Source organism: Ciconia boyciana, chromosome 4 (assembly GCF_034638445.1).
Source record: "Ciconia boyciana chromosome 4, ASM3463844v1, whole genome shotgun sequence".
NCBI lineage: Eukaryota > Metazoa > Chordata > Aves > Ciconiiformes > Ciconiidae > Ciconia > Ciconia boyciana.
This window is the reverse complement of record NC_132937.1, coordinates 9,884,535-9,904,356: the sequence shown is the minus strand read 5'-3', so window position 1 is coordinate 9,904,356 and position 19,822 is coordinate 9,884,535. Positions and strand designations below refer to the sequence as shown.

The 19,822-nt window shown below is 46.0% G+C and overlaps 2 protein-coding genes across 3 annotated transcripts in view; both read left to right on the top strand.

Annotated features, from left to right (window-relative positions):
* The first annotated feature begins 8,914 nt into the window (after positions 1-8,914).
* Positions 8,915-19,822, top strand: part of LOC140650672 (zinc finger and BTB domain-containing protein 5-like) — a 93,677-nt gene continuing 82,769 nt past the window's right edge. Inside the window, exon 1 of the mRNA XM_072859340.1 lies at positions 8,915-9,093. The gene's annotated coding sequence lies outside the window, so the exon portion shown is untranslated. The remainder of the gene's footprint in view (positions 9,094-19,822) is intronic.
* Positions 16,433-19,822, top strand: part of LOC140650950 (mitochondrial nicotinamide adenine dinucleotide transporter SLC25A51-like) — a 32,526-nt gene continuing 29,136 nt past the window's right edge. The window contains exon 1 of one of the 2 annotated variants that reach the window (XM_072859866.1): positions 16,433-16,547. In XM_072859866.1, coding sequence (XP_072715967.1) covers positions 16,467-16,547 — 81 coding nt within the window. In that variant the 5' untranslated portion in view covers positions 16,433-16,466. The remainder of the gene's footprint in view (positions 16,548-19,822) is intronic. The other variant, XM_072859867.1, reaches the window with a different exon arrangement.

Sequence of the window (19,822 nt, the reverse complement as noted above, 5' to 3'; positions counted from 1 at the left end):
TCTCCTGAGGTACTCTATGCCAAGGATGCACGGAGCCTCTGGGCCAGTCACAGTGGGGTGCTTCTGCCACTCATTCCCAGTTAGGCTCACTTCGGCCTCCAATACAGTTAGCTGTTGGGATCCCCCTGTCACTCCACAAATACAGATGGGTTCTGCCCCTGTATAGCTTGATGGCATTAGGGTACACTGTGCACCGGTGTCTACTAGAGCCTTATACTCCTGTGGGTCTGATGTGCCAGGCCATCGAATCCACACAGTCCAGTAAACCCGGTTGTCCCTTTCCTCCACCTGGCTGGAGGCAGGCCCCCTCCTAGTCCTGGTCATTATATTCATTACCCATTTCTTGTATATGCGAATCATTAGCTCCTTCATTAAAATCAGGAGTAAGATCAGCCCTTTTACTCTGTCTGGGGAACTGTCCACTGGAAACCAGAGCAGCAGTTTTCCTGGAAGAACCCCCTTTGGTGATTGTTTTTCCTTGCAACTCACGTACCCGTGCCTCTAGGGTCAAGGTAGGTTTTCCATCCCACTTCCTCATGTCCTCTCCGTGGTCACGCACGTAAAACCATAGGGTGCCCCATGGTGTGTGCCCTCTATATCCTCTCTCTTGAGCAGAGGAACACTGACTCCTAATAGCTGAGATGATAGATAGATACTGATCTGTACAGGTGGGGAGTAGGACATATCCTCTTTGAATTGTTGGAACACCCAGGACAGTTTCTCCACACTCGAGACAAGGGAAGAAGAGATACTTTCTTTGTATTCCCCGAGTCGGCTAGCCACTTCATCCACTGTTGGACCCTCTCCGTCTTCCCAAGTCAGTATTGCCAATGAGTTGGCACACGACGATGGTGCGCTCCGTACCAACTTCCGCCACGTGGGTCGTGTGCACCAGACTTCATCTGGATCTTTGGATAACTGCTCGTTGTCCAGGTCACCATAAATCACCTCCAGCATGGCTAATTCCCTCAGGTACTGGATACCTTTCTCCATGGTGGTCCATTTCCCAGGGCGATATATAACATCTTCCTTGAAGGTATACCTTTCCTTCATGCCTGACAGTAGTCGCCTCCAGAGGCTGAGGGCTTGTGCCCCTTTTCCAATCGCTTTGTCAATGTCCCCTTCCCTAGAAAGGGATCCCAGATGTTTGGCTTCCTTACCCTCTAATTCCAAGGTACTGGCCCCGTTATCCCAGCATCGGAGCAGCCAGGTGACGATGTACTCGCCTGCATGACGTCTGAAATCTTGTCGCATATCTCGCAGCTCACTCAGGGATAGGGATCGGGTGGTTTCCATCTCGTTTACGAGTTCTTCCTCTTCCTCCTCCTTTTCTCATGATACCCCTGCTTTTTCATTATCCCTTTCTAAATGAGCTGACTTTCACTTCCAAGATTTCTTCTTGTGTATAGGGGCGACTGATACCGGCATGGGTTGGTTCCCTGTTTCAGCCGCAGTGCCTGTCGCTGGGGTTGGAGTAGCCACAGTGCCTGTCGTTTTGTAGTCAGATCCAGAGACCTTCTCTTCCCCTTGAGGGTACTGAATAGTGTTGAACAGGGCTTGGTAGTCATGGGCCAGGCCCCAGCACATTGCAGTGATTTGTATCTCCTTAGAATTATCAGGGTGACAGCATACTTTTTCCAAATATTCTACTAATTTTTCAGGATTCTGCACTTGTTCAGGGGTGAAGTTCCAAAACACTGCAGGTGTCCAATAACTTAGGCATTTGCCCATGCTATCCCACATACCCTGCCACTCATAACTATCCAGCCTTGGGGCAGATCTCTGGATGATATTCTTAAATTGCTTACTAATCTTGGACAAAACCAAAACAATATTCCCAAGCAATACCAATAGATGTATCTTACCTACCCAAGGATGTTCAAGATACTGAAAAGTTATTGTAACGAAGGAGGAAACATTGTAGAAGAAGGTGGTGAATGTGCCATTTTGTATTTCCTCCATAAAAAACCTCTCAGAGGAAGAGGTATAATTGCTAATTGTATCCATGAGGTGGTACCTGATGTACAGTAATGGCTTCAGTACAAAGCTCAAATACCAGATTAAGCTCCAGGACAGTGTTTTAATAACAAATCTCCCAGGCAAAACATCACTAATCACTGCAGAGCACAGCAAACTGCAAAAACCAACACCGATCTTTAACATGTACAGCAAAAAAATGAGCATTGTGCAGATCAGGTAAACCAATATCAAGAACAGATGAATCAATATTGTGGCCCACAACTGTTAACAGTATTCCTTAATACGCTCTAGTTATTCTGTTATTATCTCAAACCCTTTGAGCCCCCCATTGGGCGCCAGAAAGGACTGTTGTGGTTTAGCCCCAGTTGGCAATTAAGTACCACACAGGTACTTGCTCACCCTCCCCCCCGGTGGGATGGGGGAGAGAATTGGAAGAGCAAAAGTAAGAAAACTTGTGGGTTGAGATAAGAACAGTTTAATATTTGGAACAAAATAATTGTAATAGTAATAGCAATAGTAATAGTAATAATAACAATAACAATAACAATAACAACAACAATAATAATATTGTAATGAAAAGGAAAACAACAAGAGAGAGAGAGGAACAAAACCCAGGAAAAAAACAAGTGATGCAACCGCTCACCACCCGCCGACCAATGCCTAGCCAATCCGCGAGCAGCGATCGCTCCCCCCCTGGCCAACTTTCCCTGGTTTATATACTGAGCATGATGTCATATGGTATGGAATAGCCCTTTGGCCAGTTTGGATCAACTATCTTGGCTGTGCTCCCTCCCAGCTTCCTCTGCGCCCAGCAGAGCATGGGAAGCTGAAAAGTCCTTGACTAGTGTAAATATTACTTAGCAACAACTAAAACATCAGTGTGTTAACAACATTATTCTCATCCTAAATCCAAAACACAGCACTGTATTAGCTACTGGGAAGAAAATTAACTCTATCCCAGCTGAAACCAGGACAGTTGTTAAAGAGCTTTTCCATGGAGCAGCTTTGTTTTATGTGTTACATTTATTCAAATACTTGTTCACACAGTAGCTTTGCCTATTTGCCTTCAGGTAATGCTGATACAGTAACTTGAGCTGCTTTTGAAAACTTACATTTTAACTAAAACTATGGCATAGCCTGGTTGGAGCTCTTATTTCTCTTTCTGGATATGAGAATATGCTCTCAAATATTAGTTTGTGAATGACTATCATTAGAAGAACATTGTGGGTTACATTCTTAAATAAGAAAAGTTACATCAGGGATTAATTGGACCCTGCTTTGTCTTCTTCGAATGCAAATTATGTCTTTTCTGTTGCTTTTTTGCATAATAAAACAACTTATATTCTCTCTTGGCAGCACTCCTTAGGTGGGCAGCCATTTTTTTGTTCTACACCCCTGCCAGACTAATGAATGCATGTACTGACCAGTTCACAAATAGCTGAGAAACACTAACATATGACGCATGTAAAATAAATCAGCTGGAAAATAGACATGGTCAAGACAACTTCCTTGGTCCAGATAGAATAAAATTCTGGATTGCCACTTAAAAGTTGAAAATTAAAATAAACTTTATGTAGATAAAGTGATGGAATAACCTCATTTGAAATTACTTTATGACTGTCAAGTGTATCTGCAATTCAGAAAAGGTTGGGACAATATGTTTATGGAGGTTTTTGGTGGGGTTTTTTTTTTCTAGACACACAAATTACATTACGTCATGGCTAAGTATTGTAGGCCCAGTTGTGTGTTGAAATCTACCCCGAGTTATCCAAAACTAGCACTTGAGCAGAATACAAATGCTGGATTAATCAAAAGGTAAGAGAGAATTAAATCACCTTTTTTCCTCTCTTCCCTCCTGGTCCTGCAAAATTGAAGAAGGTCAAATGGATAACTGGCAACACATTATCTTTTCCTTTGGAGCTCTCGGCTCAGTTCATTTAGGACTCTCCTTTTGACAATTTGCTTACAGGACTGCCTTATTGCCTTTTTTACTTTGCACTGAAAGTTTGCTGGGAGAGAGCTGATTGGCACACTGCCAACACCCTTCCTGACTGTCAGGAAATCCCTGATATACCGGGGTCTGCTTCAGCTATGTCAGAGCTGGTAGTCCCTCCTGCACATGGCTTGTGGTGTGATCTAGTATAACTCCACTGCAGTAATTTTAATTTTATCCCTTCTCCTTTTTCTGTTAAGTGTCTCCAGATCTCTGAGATGAAGGACAGATGATGGTTAGCTGTAGTAAAGCTACTGCAGACTTTCCTAGGACTGAAATCAAAAACAGACTAAAGAAATCCTTCCTGATTGGTAAGCAATACAATGTGTAAAGATGACTGTTCAAGGCTCTTTTGCTGGCAAGAGCTTGCCTGATTGCAGCTGAAGACCTAAGAGTTGGCTGCAGTTGTGACAATGACTCTCAAGTGCCACCAAGACATGAACTCCCTTGTGATAGCATTGACTACTTGAAGTCACTCATTTCCTACCTATGTTTCATTATGGTTGCGGCCTTAATAAGACTGTATCCTGTGGGAAGGACCCCGCACTGGAGCAGGGGAAAAGTATGAGGAGGAAGGAGGGGCACAGACAAAGTGTTACGAACTGACCACAACCCCCATTCCCCATCCCCCTGCACCAGTTGCAGGGGGGGGGGGAGGAGGTAGAAGAGTCGGTAACTGGTATGCGATCTCCCTGTCCTTATCAACCCACAAGCTTTTCCATCTTCTTTTCTCCCTCTATCCTGTTGAGGAGGAGGAATGAGAGAGCTGCTTGGTGATCACCTAGCAGCCATCCAAGGTTAACCCACCACAGGGCTGAGACTAATTTGTCTAGGGACCATCTTCTCTACCACACCGTCTGACACATGGAGCCTCCTGTGTCTTCCACACATGGATGCACATTGTGACTTCAGTGGTGGATTCTGGCAAAGCTTCTTTAAGCTGTGTGTAGAAAGTCCTTAAACATTTCATTAATACATTTAAAGTTCTTTAATTTTTCTTTCTCAGTATTAGCTGTATCTTCAGATATACCAACATTTTAATAATGTAGTCATTAGCTCAGTGACTTCACTAAAGCATTCCATTGCTCTCATTCCATTCTAAAATAATGTTGAGAATAGACAAATAACTGAAAAATACATGCATAAGAAAAAATTGGAGCAAACTAATCCTGTCGTATAGCTGGAATCATCCCCCCTTTGCTGGTGTGAGCCACTGAATGGGCCACATGAGCAAGGGCAGGTAGGGGAGACCTTATTGCTCTCTACAACTACCTGAAAGGAGGTTGTAGCAAGGTGGGTGTCAGTCTCTTCTCCCAAGTAACAAGTGATGGGACAAGAGGAAATGGCCTCAAGTTGCGCCAGGGGAGGTTTAGATTGGATATTAGGAAAAAATATCTTCACCGAAAGGGTTGTCAAGCATTGGAACAGGCTGCCCAGGGAAGTGGTTGAGTCACCATCCCTGGAGGTATTTAAAAGATGTGTAGATGTGGCACTTAGGGACATGGTTTAGTGGTGGACTTGGTAGTGTTAGGTTAACGGTTGGACTCAATGATCTTAAGGGTCTTTTCCAATCTAAATGATTCTATGATTCTATATGTTATTCTTCTTGCTGTACTCCCAAAGCCATTTTACCTGCAGTTAGCAGGGAGATGTAGATCACTCCAGCCAGGTTCACTGCAAGGTATTTCCTACCTCTTGGGTAGTTGTAGTACAATTAGCATGAAGTGATCAAGTGAACTATAGTCTGAAACAGGGGTGGGAGAGAAGTTTTCAAGCAATAGGAGAGTCTCTCTATCTCTTCTTTAGTATCTTCTCAGGAATATCTCCTAGGGAGAAATCCCTGGGCACATCACAGGAGTTTGAGCAACCCCACCTCCCCAGAAATTTTAGGGAGTGTCTCTGTTTCAGTTGATTGACCCTGCCTTCTTCATTCTTAAATGCCTAATATCAGTTGGTTGTGGCTGAGTAGTTAATTTAGAGCATATTCAGTCTGAACCGAAACATTTAAAGCAAAGTTCCTAATCTTTGGTGAATGAGCCTGGTATCTCTGGCTCCCCCGTGGAAGGAGGATCTGAATGTTATCTCAGCCCCTTCCCCCGCACTGAACCCCCTTCACTGTAGCCGCCTTTAGCCCTTACATTTAATGGGGGGGTTGTCCTGCAGGATGGCACAAAACTGTCACCTGACCCGTCCCTGTGCCCGAATTGTTGTTCTTAAAGGCAGGATCTTTTAAGGACCCCTAGAAGGGTTCCAGCTCCTTAGGGGAGGAAAAAATCATGTATCTCCTTGGATCAGGGACTTATCTGAGCATCCTTGTGTCACCTTAAACCATATATATATATATGTGTATATATTTTGGAATAAAATAGAAATAGTATAGGACTTATTAGTAGCTAAGAAGGGATCACAGTTAGGAGTAGAAACTAGCATACGAGAATATGAGAATTGTAGAATCTTCAAGGTAATAGATAATGCCCAGGCCAGATAAGAGGGTACGGGCACTGCATACTTTACTAATAAGCATATGTTTCTCCTCAAAGAATGCGAAGCTGTAACACTTCAAGGACCAATAACAGGAACATCCTCTTACAGGGAAAGTCATAAAGATAAAGGGATGCCACAACAACCATGAAAACAACAGGAATCACAGTAACTAGGGGAAAGGCAAAGACGGCAGGGGGAGATTGCGACCACCGACCCAATTGAGGAACAAAAGGACTACCCCCTCACACACACTCCTTGTGAGCATGCGCAGTGAATTAAAATCACACTGTAGCTTTAAATCGAAGCGGAGAAAATACGGACCAATGGAAGAAGAGGATGCTTAGTCAGTCTAATGATTATGTATTAGATAGGTGTGGTGTGTTAACTTTCATGTATAAATATTGAAGAGAATTACAATAGGTGTGCTCGATTTGTGGAAATATTCCACCTTGCACCCTGCGCAGAATAAAGCAATGTCTCCTCTCTAAACATACTCTGTGTGTTTCGGGAGTTATTTTATAAAACAGGCAACACTTGGACACAAGGACCTCTTATGCCACTAAAATTTGGACTGGCTGACCCTGGGTTGTCCTGTCCAGCCACCTCTTGTTTACAAGCAGGATGGTATGCATTTGTCTAACAAGGGATTTACGTTTCCACTAGGTATATTATTTGCAGAGTCACGTGATGTTTGTTCCCCTATAATTCATCGATTTCCTCTGCACTACTCAGGGCTGCTACTCGGCTCCATCAGGTTTAAATCTCTGTAAGATGAGGCTCTTCCTTTGCAACTGTGCATTTCCCTTTTCTACCCTTTTCTTCACAAATTTGGAAATTCAATTTGTAGAGAGCTCAGCCTTAGCCTGATTGTCTCAGGTTTCCTCCTGCTTTATAGCCAATATCATTATCGATTTGATAGGTGGAAGTGATCTGTTACTTACAGTCTTGTACATACTTTGGTAAGCCTCTCTTTTCATCCCCCAAACTACAAATCACTAGTCACTAGGCCTGCAGTTTGAGCCATTTACACCTCCTATTGTCCTTCTAATGTTCTGTAAAAATCTTTTCAATCCAATTGTTCCAATTAACCCAAGGATTTAGTAGCACAGGTCCCGTTTGTGTACCTGCATAAAGCTCTAGAAGGTTGGTTGCAAATTTAACATTGTAGGCACATTAGCAAAGGATCAGTCCCGCCCCGCCCCCCCCCCCCCAAGAGTTATGCATGTGTAATCTCGGGAGTACTCACAACTCGACCAGATCCTGCTGGCTACGAAACTGTTAAGGGTTGTTAGGAGCGCAGCTGCCTACTCCAGCAGCCATGGCCAGAACTCTCCTGCCCGGCTGCTGGATCCCAGCCCAGGGAATCCGGGGTCTCTGTCCAGGCTGAGGGACTCAGCTGTTGCTTTCCCGGTTGCAGGCTCAACCAGCAGTGAAGTTGAGCACGTATCTGAGAGACGCACACAGGACGTATACAGGACATTGATACAGCCAGTCACACAGACTGCCACAGACAAGGTGCTATTGTCAACAGCACCCATGTATTAGGATTCACATAAAACATAAACACAGAGAGCTAAGTCCCCTTCCTCCTCTTCGGCTGGTAGGGATATAAATTCACTAGTGAAAGCACGCACACACTGCTCTCTAGATTCACAAGCACATGCACATTTGCAGATCCCCCGAGTAACAGCATGGACACTTCCGTCCTCTCGCTACCCCTGCCCAAATCCTGGGCCCTCTTTTCTGCAACATTACAGGGGTAGGAGGAGCATTAATGGGGGTAGAAGGGGATTTCAGGGGAGAGGCTTGAACAAATTCCCAGTTCGGACAGGAACCTTGAGATTGGTTCCCTTTCAGAGGGGGAAGTTTCCATTGCCAGACATAATTATTCCAAACATACCAATAATGCATTTGCCCTGGGAACTGTTCATCCAATTTGAGCCGCAAAAAATGCAGCCTATCAAAATCAAAACTGCCCACCTCAGGCCACCGTTGGTTTGCAATTCCCAGCGGGATGGGGGAGAGAATTGGAAGGGTAAAAGTAAGAAAACTCATGGTTTGAGAGAAAGACAGCTTAATAGGTAAAGCAAAAGCTGCACACGTAAGCAAAGCAAAACAAGGAATTAATTCACTACTTCCCATCGGCAGGCAGGTGTTCAGCCATCTCCAGGAAAGCAGAGCTCCATCATGTGTGACGGTTACTTGGGAAGACAAATGCCATAACTCTGAAGGTCAGCCCCCCACCCCCAGCCTACTTGCTGGTGGGGCAGTGTGAGAAGCAGGGTGAGATGCCTTGATGCTGTGCAAGCATTGCTCATCAGTAACTAAAACATCAGTGTGTTATCAACACTGTTTTCATTACAAATCCAGAACATAGCATCATACAAGCTACTAAGAAGAAAATTAACTCTATCCTAGCCAAAACCAGTACACAGATGGGTCCAGTAGCCAGGCTGAGTCGGCGGCTCTGGGCTCGTCATGAACATTATCACTTCCTGAAATACAAAATCGCTTCTAGGACAGCCTGAAGGGGTGGTCTATGGATCGAACATCGAGATTTGGGCCCCGGTGTCCACAACAACGGTGACCGAGTGCCAGTCATTCATGACAACTTCTAATTGGAGCTAGGACATGTGGTAAGCAAAAAGGGTATGCCAGAAAACAGGGCTAGGAGGCAGATCTCCATCTGGCAGTGGACACCTGCCCACCAGTTGTCTGGCAGCACCTTGGGAGGGGGATGCTAAGGGGTTAACACTGGCGTGCCAGGAGGTGCTGCAAGACTCCGGGTGGAGGTGGGGGGCCACCTGCTGATGGCCATTCAAAAGCTGTAACAAAACATTATTCAGCAATTTATTAATTTGTTGGGAGGGGTAAACCCAGTTTCCAGAAGGAGCTGCCTGAGGCGGTCCCTCTCTGTCTGGCTGGTGGAGGTGCCCTGTCCTCTGATCAGGTGAGGATTCCTCTGTATCTGACTGCTGGACACAGAAGCCATTGCCACGGCACCCACCCCTGCAGCCAGGGTGTGCAGAGCTCCTGCGCCCATGGTCCCCTTCACTGAGGTAAGTTAGAGCTGCCCCAGTGTGCCAGAGACTCCCGAGCCACTCCACCCAGCCTTCCCCTGTAGGGTTGGGAAGGGGGTCAGGGTCTGGTCCGTGGCCAAAAATGTTCCTGTCCCAATTATCATCCTTATCGTCCTGGTAGATAGTGGCCCTAACTTGGGCCATTGTACTGGGACAATCTTTCCAGGCCTCAAGGGCCTGCTGAGCCAAGGAGGCTAACTTATGCTCATCCCTCTTGGCCCCTTCCTTAGCTTCTCCCGCCTGTTTGAGGGCACCATGCAGCCCGGTAACTTCAGTCCAGGCAATGTTGAGGGCACAACTCAGGAGGCCGATTAAGGCTCCCTTGCCCTTTCCTTGTTTGCAATGACTGGCCTTATGCTACAGTTCAAATTCATCCCTCAGTAGCCTGGGGATCTGTTCAATTATCTTGGACCCACTCCTCCTCCCGTTGGGGGGAGCTCCAAACTTGCTCCTTTCCTGAAGCCTCCAGTAGTTGTCGGAAAGACTCTTATCCTGTTTGTGATGCCAGTAATGTGGTCCAAACACTAATGGAGTCTGACAACATGTTCTAAAACAAAGCTTTATTGAGTCAGTAGGAAAGATGAGCAACAACGCGCCCATACGGTGACTCACCGATAGCAAACACAGGATCATAAGCGATGCCATGGCTCCAGTGGACTGCCAGGGACACTTGGTGTCCAGGTCATCTGGTAGCAACAGCCAACCGTGCAAATGCCTTTTGAATGCGGGTGAGAGTCGCACCGCCCCTTGGCTCCACCAATGGCAGAGTGATTTGAGAGAATCGTACCTTACATGGATAATGTGAGCGGCAACCTGCCTGTGCTGCTGCCGATGTCAGTCAGGGGGCAGGGTGTTGGCAGTCTGTCTACCCTGCTGATATTGGTAATGGGGCAGGGTGTTAATCCATTATGTGGATCTAGTTTGGATCTTAAAACCCGTGTTGAAAACTGATGTAGTCTCTGTGCAGGTGGCACAACTGACATTTGTTATAATAATCGAAATTTTTCTGGGAAAAGACACCCCCCCCCCCCCCCATATGGAGTTAAACTAAGTGTCTCTAGTTTCATCCAAGTGGTGTTTTAAAAGTGTAGGGAAAGGCATCTTCAGAATCAAAGAGGGCTGAGAGAGGAGTTGTTAAGATTCTTGAGCTTTCAGTAAATAATTAAGTTGAACTGTTACATTTAGAAATTAATGCTGTATTGAGGCAGGCATCATGCTGAGATGTCTATGGTTGCTCTTTCCCTTTGGATGCTTACATGCAGACCTTTAGCTTCACACATCATTTGTGATTTCATTCATGAACAGAGGATTGTTCTGAGACAGGAAAAGCTGGCGATTGAGTTTTCTTTTTTAAAGTTGGATCCCCTCCTGTGGGGAAGATGGCTAATAGCAAAGACTACCAGAATACTATGAACCCCAAAGGACAGTTTCCTGGGCTGATAATGTGGAAACTGTAAATTCAGATTAACGCTCATTGGTAGCAGCTTATGCTTTTATGCTCTTCTTTGGCTTTATTGCCAGTTCTGTGTGACAATCAATAGACAATACCCTGCTTTTTCTCCTTCTAAAATCAGTGTTACTACCCAACTGGATTTCTTCTTTTATATCCCTCTGTCCTATCAAACAAGATATCCTGCTCTTGTGAATAGCTAGTTTCTTGTATCCAGGTATGTTTTGCTGTCTTCCTAAATTCAAGAATGGAATCTAATGACTTCATTTCCAGTTTTCTATTGATGCCTAACAAACATTGTGCTTTCATATAACAGACTAGAAAAGCTTATGTCAGGTCTTTCTAGAGACTGACTCATATAAAGGTTATAGTACTGTCTTTGAAGCTCAAGCGATAAAGGCATTGGCAAAGAATTAGCAAGCACCAGTGTTCAGCATCACAGTCTGTGAGACTGTTTCACATTCTAGTTATAACAGGAAACACCTTAACTGGCAAGGCACATCAAAATGCAGGAGTTGAAAGCAAGACATATGGTAAGAGACTGAAATATTCAAGTGTGATACCATGACTGAGGTGCATGATAGGGTTGGAGATAAGTGATCTAGAAGACAAAGAACATAAGTAGATGGGCATGCGCCCTGCCATCACAGATGGCTTTGGTTGCTTCAGACAGCCAAGTGTGTCCTTTTTTTAAAAAAACCAGCTTTTTATGAATACCCTCTCAACATGCTTTCTGTGGCTAGCAGACTGTATTGTTGTTTTTTACTAGCAAGTTGGTCTCACAGCAGGTTGGAGTATCTATTTGCAGTACTTTTCAGATGGTGATAAAACATTGGACACTTTCTGAGCCACATGGAAAACTCTTGTCCTTCATTGGAGGGTTGCTGCAACCAGGAGCAGCTTCAGCAGTGCAGTTTATCTCCTCTGATTCTTAGGCAAGTGGTAACTCATCCTCTCCAACACAGGAGAAAACTTGTAAATGTTGAACTATGCATAAAACCACACTAAGCAAACACTGCAAGTGTACTGTGCAAACTTGAATGTCAGGCACTAAAGCCACTAACTGTTGCTTTGCTATGTTTCTCAGATGTGAAATAAAAGTCCTGTAATGCCTGTCACTTAGTATTGTAGGTGAAATGAAGGTGTCACATTCATGCACTGAGGTTTTGGTTGGATGGAGCAAATCAGTTAAAAGGTGGTTAAAATTATTTCTAGAAGTTCTGGTTCATGTTCAGCCCGAGTACACCCTTAGAGCTGTTGATATATCTAGCTCCTTATTTTGAAGTGATGTAACTTATTGAAAATGCCAAAAAAACCCCAACAAACCAAAACCACAAACCTTAAGGTTCACTCTCCTCTCCCACCTGCTTGCTTATTAAAAAAAAAAAAAAATCCCCCAAACAATTGGAAGGATATTTTTAAATAGTGATTTTTAAAATCACTGATTAAATATCACAAGATTTTTAAATATCACTGACTATTATCTGGATTTAACCATCCACTTCAGACTTGATGGGAACTTTTTTTGAGCTGTGTTATTTCTAGCACAATCATTAAGCGCAGTAGAAGAGTATTCTAATATTTTTGTAAAATGTAACTTAAGCTAATAGGCCAAAAGTTAATATTGACATGTATCCAAGTATTGGCTATTTGCCAGGGATGTCTGTGGTGGGTTGACCTTGGCTGGCTGCAAGATTGACCACCAAGCTGTTCTATCACTCTGTCTCCATCAACAGGACGGGGAGAAAATACAATGAAAAGCTCGTGGGTTGAGATAAGGGCAGGGAGATGACTTACCAATTATCATCACGGACAAAACAGACTTGACTTGGGGAAATTAATTTACTGTCAATTGTAACAGAGCAGGATAATGAGAACTAAGAACAACTCTAAAAACACCTTCCCCCCCACCCCTCCCTTCTTCCCAGGCTCAGATTCACTCCCGGCTCTTCTACCTCCTCCTCTCCCTGAGCAGCCCAGGGTGATGGGGAATGGGGTTGCAGTCAGTTCATAACATTGTGTCTCTGGCCCCTTCTTCCTCTCACTCTCACATTGAGATTGGTTCCCTTTCAGAGGGGGAAGTTTCCACTGCCAGACATAATTATTCCAAACATACCAATAATGCATTTGCCCTGGGAACTGTTCATCCAATTCAAGCCGCAAAAAATGCAGCCTATCATAATCAAAACTGCCCACCTCAGGCCACCGTTGGTTTGCAATTCCAAGGGTGGTCAATGCGAGCCAGGTATCCTGACGCAGTTGCAGTGCCCTTTTCCTAGATAACCCCTGGGTTCCATCTGTTTTTGACCAATTGGTTAGCAATTCACCTAAAGGTGTCCCTTTCACTATACTGTGTCTGGTCCCCATTATTATTAACTCTCACCTCCTCACCGCAAAAAATGATTCATCCAACCGCTATCCCCTGCGCTCAAGTTCCCCAGGTGAACCCACCTTTTGCCATCAGTGGGTCGTTGACTCACAGGGGATCGTAGCAGCTGGTGGATTCAAGCGAGTCTGCGAAGTCCCTTCTGGGGTGCCAAAACTGTTGCGGGATTCTTTATTGGCGACCAAGGAAGGAGATGCAGACACCCTTAAGTATAGAATTCTAAAGGGAAATTCTTTACCACAATGCGCATGCGGTGCCCCAGCCTAGTTCTGAGGGACCCTAATCATAAGTAACACACAGGTTATATAGAATATACAGGTGGGCTATCTCCCAATTACAGTCCTAAGCTTATCTATAGTTGGCGATCCTTCGCGTGGCTGTGTGATCAGAGACAGTGGTCTGGGCTGTTTTTCATCCTTTGTCTGCTACGTGCTCAGAACCGGTTTCCACGAGTTTGTTATCAGACAAGGTTGTCGTAACCAGCTGAGCTTTCGTGCTTCAGTGTCTTCCCTCCTTGAGTTCTTGGAAAGCTTGCTGAAACTAGGGTAAGGTTCATCCTATTAAGCGACCTAAGTTTGTATTTTTCTTCACAGTGGGCCCATTGCTCAGTGGGGCAGGGGACCTAGTGATCAAGGACATCATAAAAGTCAAGTTACTCAATGCTTTTTTTGCTTCAGTTTTTACTGGTAAGGTCTGCTCTCAGGTCCCTGAACCAGCTAGCACGCTTTGGGGGAGTGAAACAGTAGCACAGTACAGGAAGAAAGAGTTAGGGAGCACTTAAGCCAATTGGACATATACAAGTCCATGGGACCAGATGGGATGCATCCAAGCGTGCTGAAGGAGCTGGCCAATGTCATTGGGAGGCCGCTATCATCTTTGAAAGGTTATGGCAATTGGGGGAGGTACCTGATGGCTGGAACAGGGCAAACATCACTCCCATTTTCAAGAAGGACAAGAAGGAGGATCCAGGGAACTACAGGCTGGTCAGCCTTACCCTCTTTTCCCAGGAAGATTATGGAGCAAATCCTCTTAGAAGCCATTTCTAAAGAGATGAAAGACAAGAAGGTGATTTGGAGCAGCCAACACGGCTTTAGCAAGGGCAAATCATGCCTGACCAATCTCATTGCTTTCTGTAATGAGGTGACTGGCGCTGTGGAAGAGCGGAAGGCAGTGGATGTTGTATACCTTGACTTTAGCAAGGCCTTTGACACAGTCTCCTATAGTCTTTTATCTCCAAATTGGTGGGATATGGGCTTGATAAGTGGATGATAAGGTGGATGGAAAATTAGCTGGACTGCTGAGCTCAAGGAGTTGTGATCAGTGGTACAAAGTCCAGCTGGGGGCCAGTAACTAGTGGGGTCCCTCAGGGATCAGTACTGGGATCAATACTGGTATTTAATGTCTTCATTAATGATCTGGACGATGGGATGGAGTGCACTGTCAGCAAGTTTGTGGATGACACCAAATTGGGGGGGGGGGGGGGGGGGGTGGTCAGTATGCTGGAGGTCAGGGCTGCCATTCAGAGGGACCTGGACAGGCTGGAGAAATGGGATGACCGGAACCTCATGAAGCTCAACACAAGCAGATCCGAAGTCCTGCATTCCTCGAATGAAATAACCCTATGCAACAATACAAGCCAGAGGCCAACTGTCTGGGAAGCAGCTCCACAGAAAAGGATCTGGGGGTCCTGGTGGACAACAAGTTGACGATGTGTACAAGCACATGACGATGTGTGCAAGCAGTGTGCCCTTGCAGCAAAGATGACCAACTGCATCTTGAGCTGTATTAGCAAAAGTGCAGCCAGCAGGTCCAGGGAAGTGATCCTTCCCCTTTATTCGGCACTTGTGAGACTGCATCTGCAGTACTGTGTCCAGTTTTGGGTTCCCCAGTACAAGAAAGATAGCAACACACTGGAACAAGTCTAGCGGAGGGCCACCAAGCTGGTTGGGGGCTGGAGAACACAACATCCAAGGAGAGGCTGAGAGAACTGGGCCTGTTCAGCCTGGAGAAGAGGGAGAGATAAGGACAGGGAGATTACTTGCCAATTACCATCACGGGCAAAACAGACTCGACTTGGGGAAATTAATTTAATTTACTGTCAATTAATTGTAACAGAGCAGGATAAGGAGAAATAAGAACAAGTCTAAAAACACCTTCCCCCACCCCTCCCTTCTTCCCAGGCTCTCAGCTTCACTCCTGACTCTTCTACACCCTCCCCCCGTCCCCCCCCCCCCCCAAGCGGCACAGGGTGATGGGGAATGGGGGTTGTGGTCAGTTCATAACGTTTCATCTCTGCGGCTCCTTCCTCCTCATGCTCTTCCCCTGCTCCAGCGTGGGGTCCCTCCCACGGGATACAGTCCTTCACGAACTTCTCCAATGTGGGTTCTTCCCATGGGCTGCAGTTCTTCAAGAACTGCTCCAGCATGGGTCCTTTCCACGGGGTACAGTCCTTCAGGAGCAGACTGCTCCAGCGTGGATCCCCCATGGGGTCACAGGTCCTGCCAGAAAACCTGCTCCTGCGTGGGCTCCTCTCCACGGGGCCGCAGTTCCTGCCAGGAGCCTGCTCCTGCGTGGGCTCTCCACAGGCTGCAGCTTCCTTCAGGGCATATCCACCTGCTCCAGTGTGGGGTCCTCCACGGGCTGCAGGGTGGATATCTGCTCCACCGTGGACCTCCATGGGCTGCAGGGGGACAACCTGCCTCACCATGGTCTTCACCACGGGCTGCAAGGGAATCTCTGCTCTGGCGCCTGGAGCACCTCCTCCTCCTCCTTCTTCCCTGACCTTGGTGTCTGCAGGGTTGTTTCTCTCACATTTTCTCACTCTTCTCTCCCCCAGCTGCTGTTGCACAGCGTATTTTACCCTGATATGTATCCTTCCACAAGCACAGCTCACTAAGCATGAGGAGTATCATGACACCCACAAAGCCCTTCTGGAGCGAGGCCGTACCCAGGCGGCTCTGTGATTAGCTGAGGAAAGGGGAGACGGGGTGGGGCTTACTCCTCCCAGCTGCTCTTTCTCTTGGTCACGTGTAGTTGACGCGAGTTGGGTTTCTGTGCTGCACTTCCTACGTCATCGAGAATGTGAGGTGGTGGATGCAGCGTCCAGTTTGGTCAGCGGCAGTGGCGACTTTTATCTCCAAATTGCGTTTTCAGGTGGCATGGAAGACGCAACAGGTGAGTCACTGGGGAGAGGGTGTGCTGCTGCTCGCATCTCTCTCCACTGCGGCGGGGCCACCCTGTGCGGCCTCTCTCATTCCTGTCTCATAAGGATTCCCGACGGTGGTGAAGGTCGCGCCGGGCTAGACCGCTGCTGCCTCTGGAGCATGAGCGTCCTAGACTGTCACGGCAGCGCGGAGGGGGGCGGGGAGCACCCGGAAGCGGCAGGGGGGTGGTGGTGTACGGTAGCCGGGCTGCATCAATTCGTCCCCGCGCTCCAGATTGGGAGTGGCGTCTTGGGACACGCTCCTCAGTGGGAACCGCAGGAGAGATGTTCCGCCATGATGCGGAGTAGGCGACGACTGGACAGGAGTAGGGAGAATAACAACAGCACGCGGCAGTCTTCTGCAAGCCGCCTGGAATCCTAGCTGCTGATCCCTTGGTCGCTTTCTCTCATGCACGCAGGCAGTGAGCTCTGCAGTACCTGCTGCCGAGGAGCTGGTGGCAGTCTACACAGCAGAGCTTGAAAGCCTGATCCTGCTCAGGACACAAACACGCTCAGGTTGCTTCTCTAAATCCTCACATTGTTCCTGATGCAGGCACCGGGAAAAGGCTAAACAAGAGAATGCAATGGCTGCCTTCCAAACTCAACACTGTGTTTAGGTGTCTTTTCTTTTGGCAGTTCCACTTCTTTACAGAGAATCTCTTCTCAGGCTTGAAGAAAAAAAAAAAAAGAGAACCATTCAGGTTGGAAGGGACTTCTGGAGGTCTCTAGTCCAACCTCCTGCTTAAAGCAGGGTCAACACTGAATTCAGACCAGCTTGCTCAGGGTTTTCTCTAGTCAGGGCTTGAAAACCTCCAAGACTGGAGACTGCACAACTTCTCAGGGCCCCTGTTTCACTGCTTGACTGTCCTCATGGTGAAAAACAGTTTTCTTATAGCCAACGTGAACCTTGCTTGTTTCAATTTGTGCCCATTGTGACATCTTCCCACTATGCAACACTGAAGAGCCTGGCTCTGTCTTCTTGATAGCCTCCCTCATAGGTACTGGGGGGCTGCTATTAGGTGCCCCTGCAGCCTTCCTTCCTCCAGGCTGAACAAGCACCGTTCCCTCAGCCTCTCCTCATAGTGCAAGTACTCCAGCCCCCTGACATCTTGGTGGCCCTCTGCTGAATTTGATCCACTTTATCAATTACTTTCTTGTATTGGGGTGCCCAAAATTTGACACAGCATTCTAGATGTGATCTAATGAGCACCAAGTAAAGGAGGATAATCACTTCCCTCAGTCTACTAGCTATGCTCCTGGTAATATATCCCAGGATACTGCTAACCACCTTTGCTAACAGGGCACAGTTCTGGCTCATATTCAGCTTGCTGTTTTCCAAGATTCTCGGGTCCTTTTCAGCAGAGCTGCTCCCCAGCCAGTCCCCAGATGGTACTCATGCCAGGGGTTCTTCTTCCCTAGGTGCAGGACTTGGCATTTGTCCTTGTTGAATTAAATTAAGTTCCTGTCAGCCCATTCCTCCAACCTGTCTAGGTCTCTCTGAATGGCAACCCTGCCCTTGAGTGTATTTACTTCATCCTCCCAACTCCTGCAAACTTGACAAGAGCAAGATGCATTACCTCCTCCAGGTGTTTGATAAAGATTTTAAACAGGACAGGTCCCAGGATAGACCCCTGCAGTACCCCACTTGTCACAGGCACCCCGGTAGAGTACAGCCCATTAACCACCACTCTCTGAGCTCAGTCACCCAACTAGTTTTTAAACCCATCTAGTTGTCCACCCATCCAGACTATAATATCCCAACTTGGATACAAGAATATTGTGGGATACAGTATTGAAAGTCCTGCTAAAGTCGAGGTAAATGACATCCAGTGCTCTCCCTTCATCCACAAATCCTGCCATTTTATCACAGAAGGCAATTAGGTTGGTCAGGCATGATAGCTCCTTGGTAAATGCATGCTGACTGTTCCCAATCACCTTCTCCTTCATGTGCCCAAAAACATGTTCCAAGAGGACTTTCTCTATGATTTTCCCAGGAACTGAAGTTCCCTGGGTTGAACTTTTGACCTTTTTTTTTTTTTTTAAGATGAATGCAACATTTGTCCTTCTCTAGTCATCAGGGAATTCCCCTGATCTTCATGACTTTTCAAAGCTGATAAGAGAACGGCCTCACTATGAAACCAGCCAGTTCTCTCAGCACCCTTGGATGCAGCCCATCTAGTCCCATGGATTTGTACAGATTAAGTTCTCTGAAATAATCCCCAATTCAATCCTCATCCACTGTTGGTAGTTTTCCTTGAACCCTGTCTCTAAGCACAGAGGCCTGGGAGACTGTTGGTGCAGATAGAGGCCAAGAAGGCATTGAGTACCTCAGCCTCATCTATGTCCGCTGTCACTAGATCACCCATCCCATTCAGCAATAGGCCCACCTTCTCCTTGTTCAGTCTTTTACTATTAAAGTGGTAGTAGAAGCTCTTTGTCGCCCTTGATCTGTGATCTGTAGAGTTCCTCAAGTTGCTTAAAGAAGGCTTTGTTTGCTTCCTCACCCTGTCTGTAACAAACTCCTGCCACAATATCACCCTTATTGGCTTCTGCTTTGATCTTGTTCGATTCCTGTTAGTTGTAAGGGTAATCTTTGGAAATTGAGACCAATGTAAGCAAAGATATAGCTGTATCTGGGATGGAGTCACTTCTTGGAAAATAAAAACAAACTGGGTAACCAAATTAATTTCCTTTATGATATTTAACTTCTGATTAAATCATATAATGAAGAAGCAGTCAGATATCATAAACCTGTCAGCTCATGGTAACTATTAGTTGTATGGGGAGCTATCTGTGGAGAAACAGGTTAAAGACTATTACATAATATTGCTATTTATTTTCCCCCAGATGGATATGCAGAGTTACTGGGGGGGGGGGGGGGGGAAGTTCACTTCAAATTTTAGTGTCTTTTGTTAAGTAGTTCAAATAGCTTTTTCTTTTTTTTTTTTTAATTTTTATTTCAGTTGTACCATGTTTTAGTTCAAAGTAAACAGTAACTAAGCAACCATTTTGGCACTAGCAAGCCACTCATCCACTTCTGCTTTTACTTGGCCCAACTTTTTGTTTTAACACCAAAATAATTATAATGATTCTTCAGTGTGTTGACTACTTGTGCAAAATACACAGGTGCAACATTAGTTGCACCTAGCACCTATTAGTGCAACTAATAGGTCTTACTTGACAGGCCATCACCAGTATCTGTGAGAAGTATTAAGGGTTCCTCTATTATAATGAGCTACCAAGACTG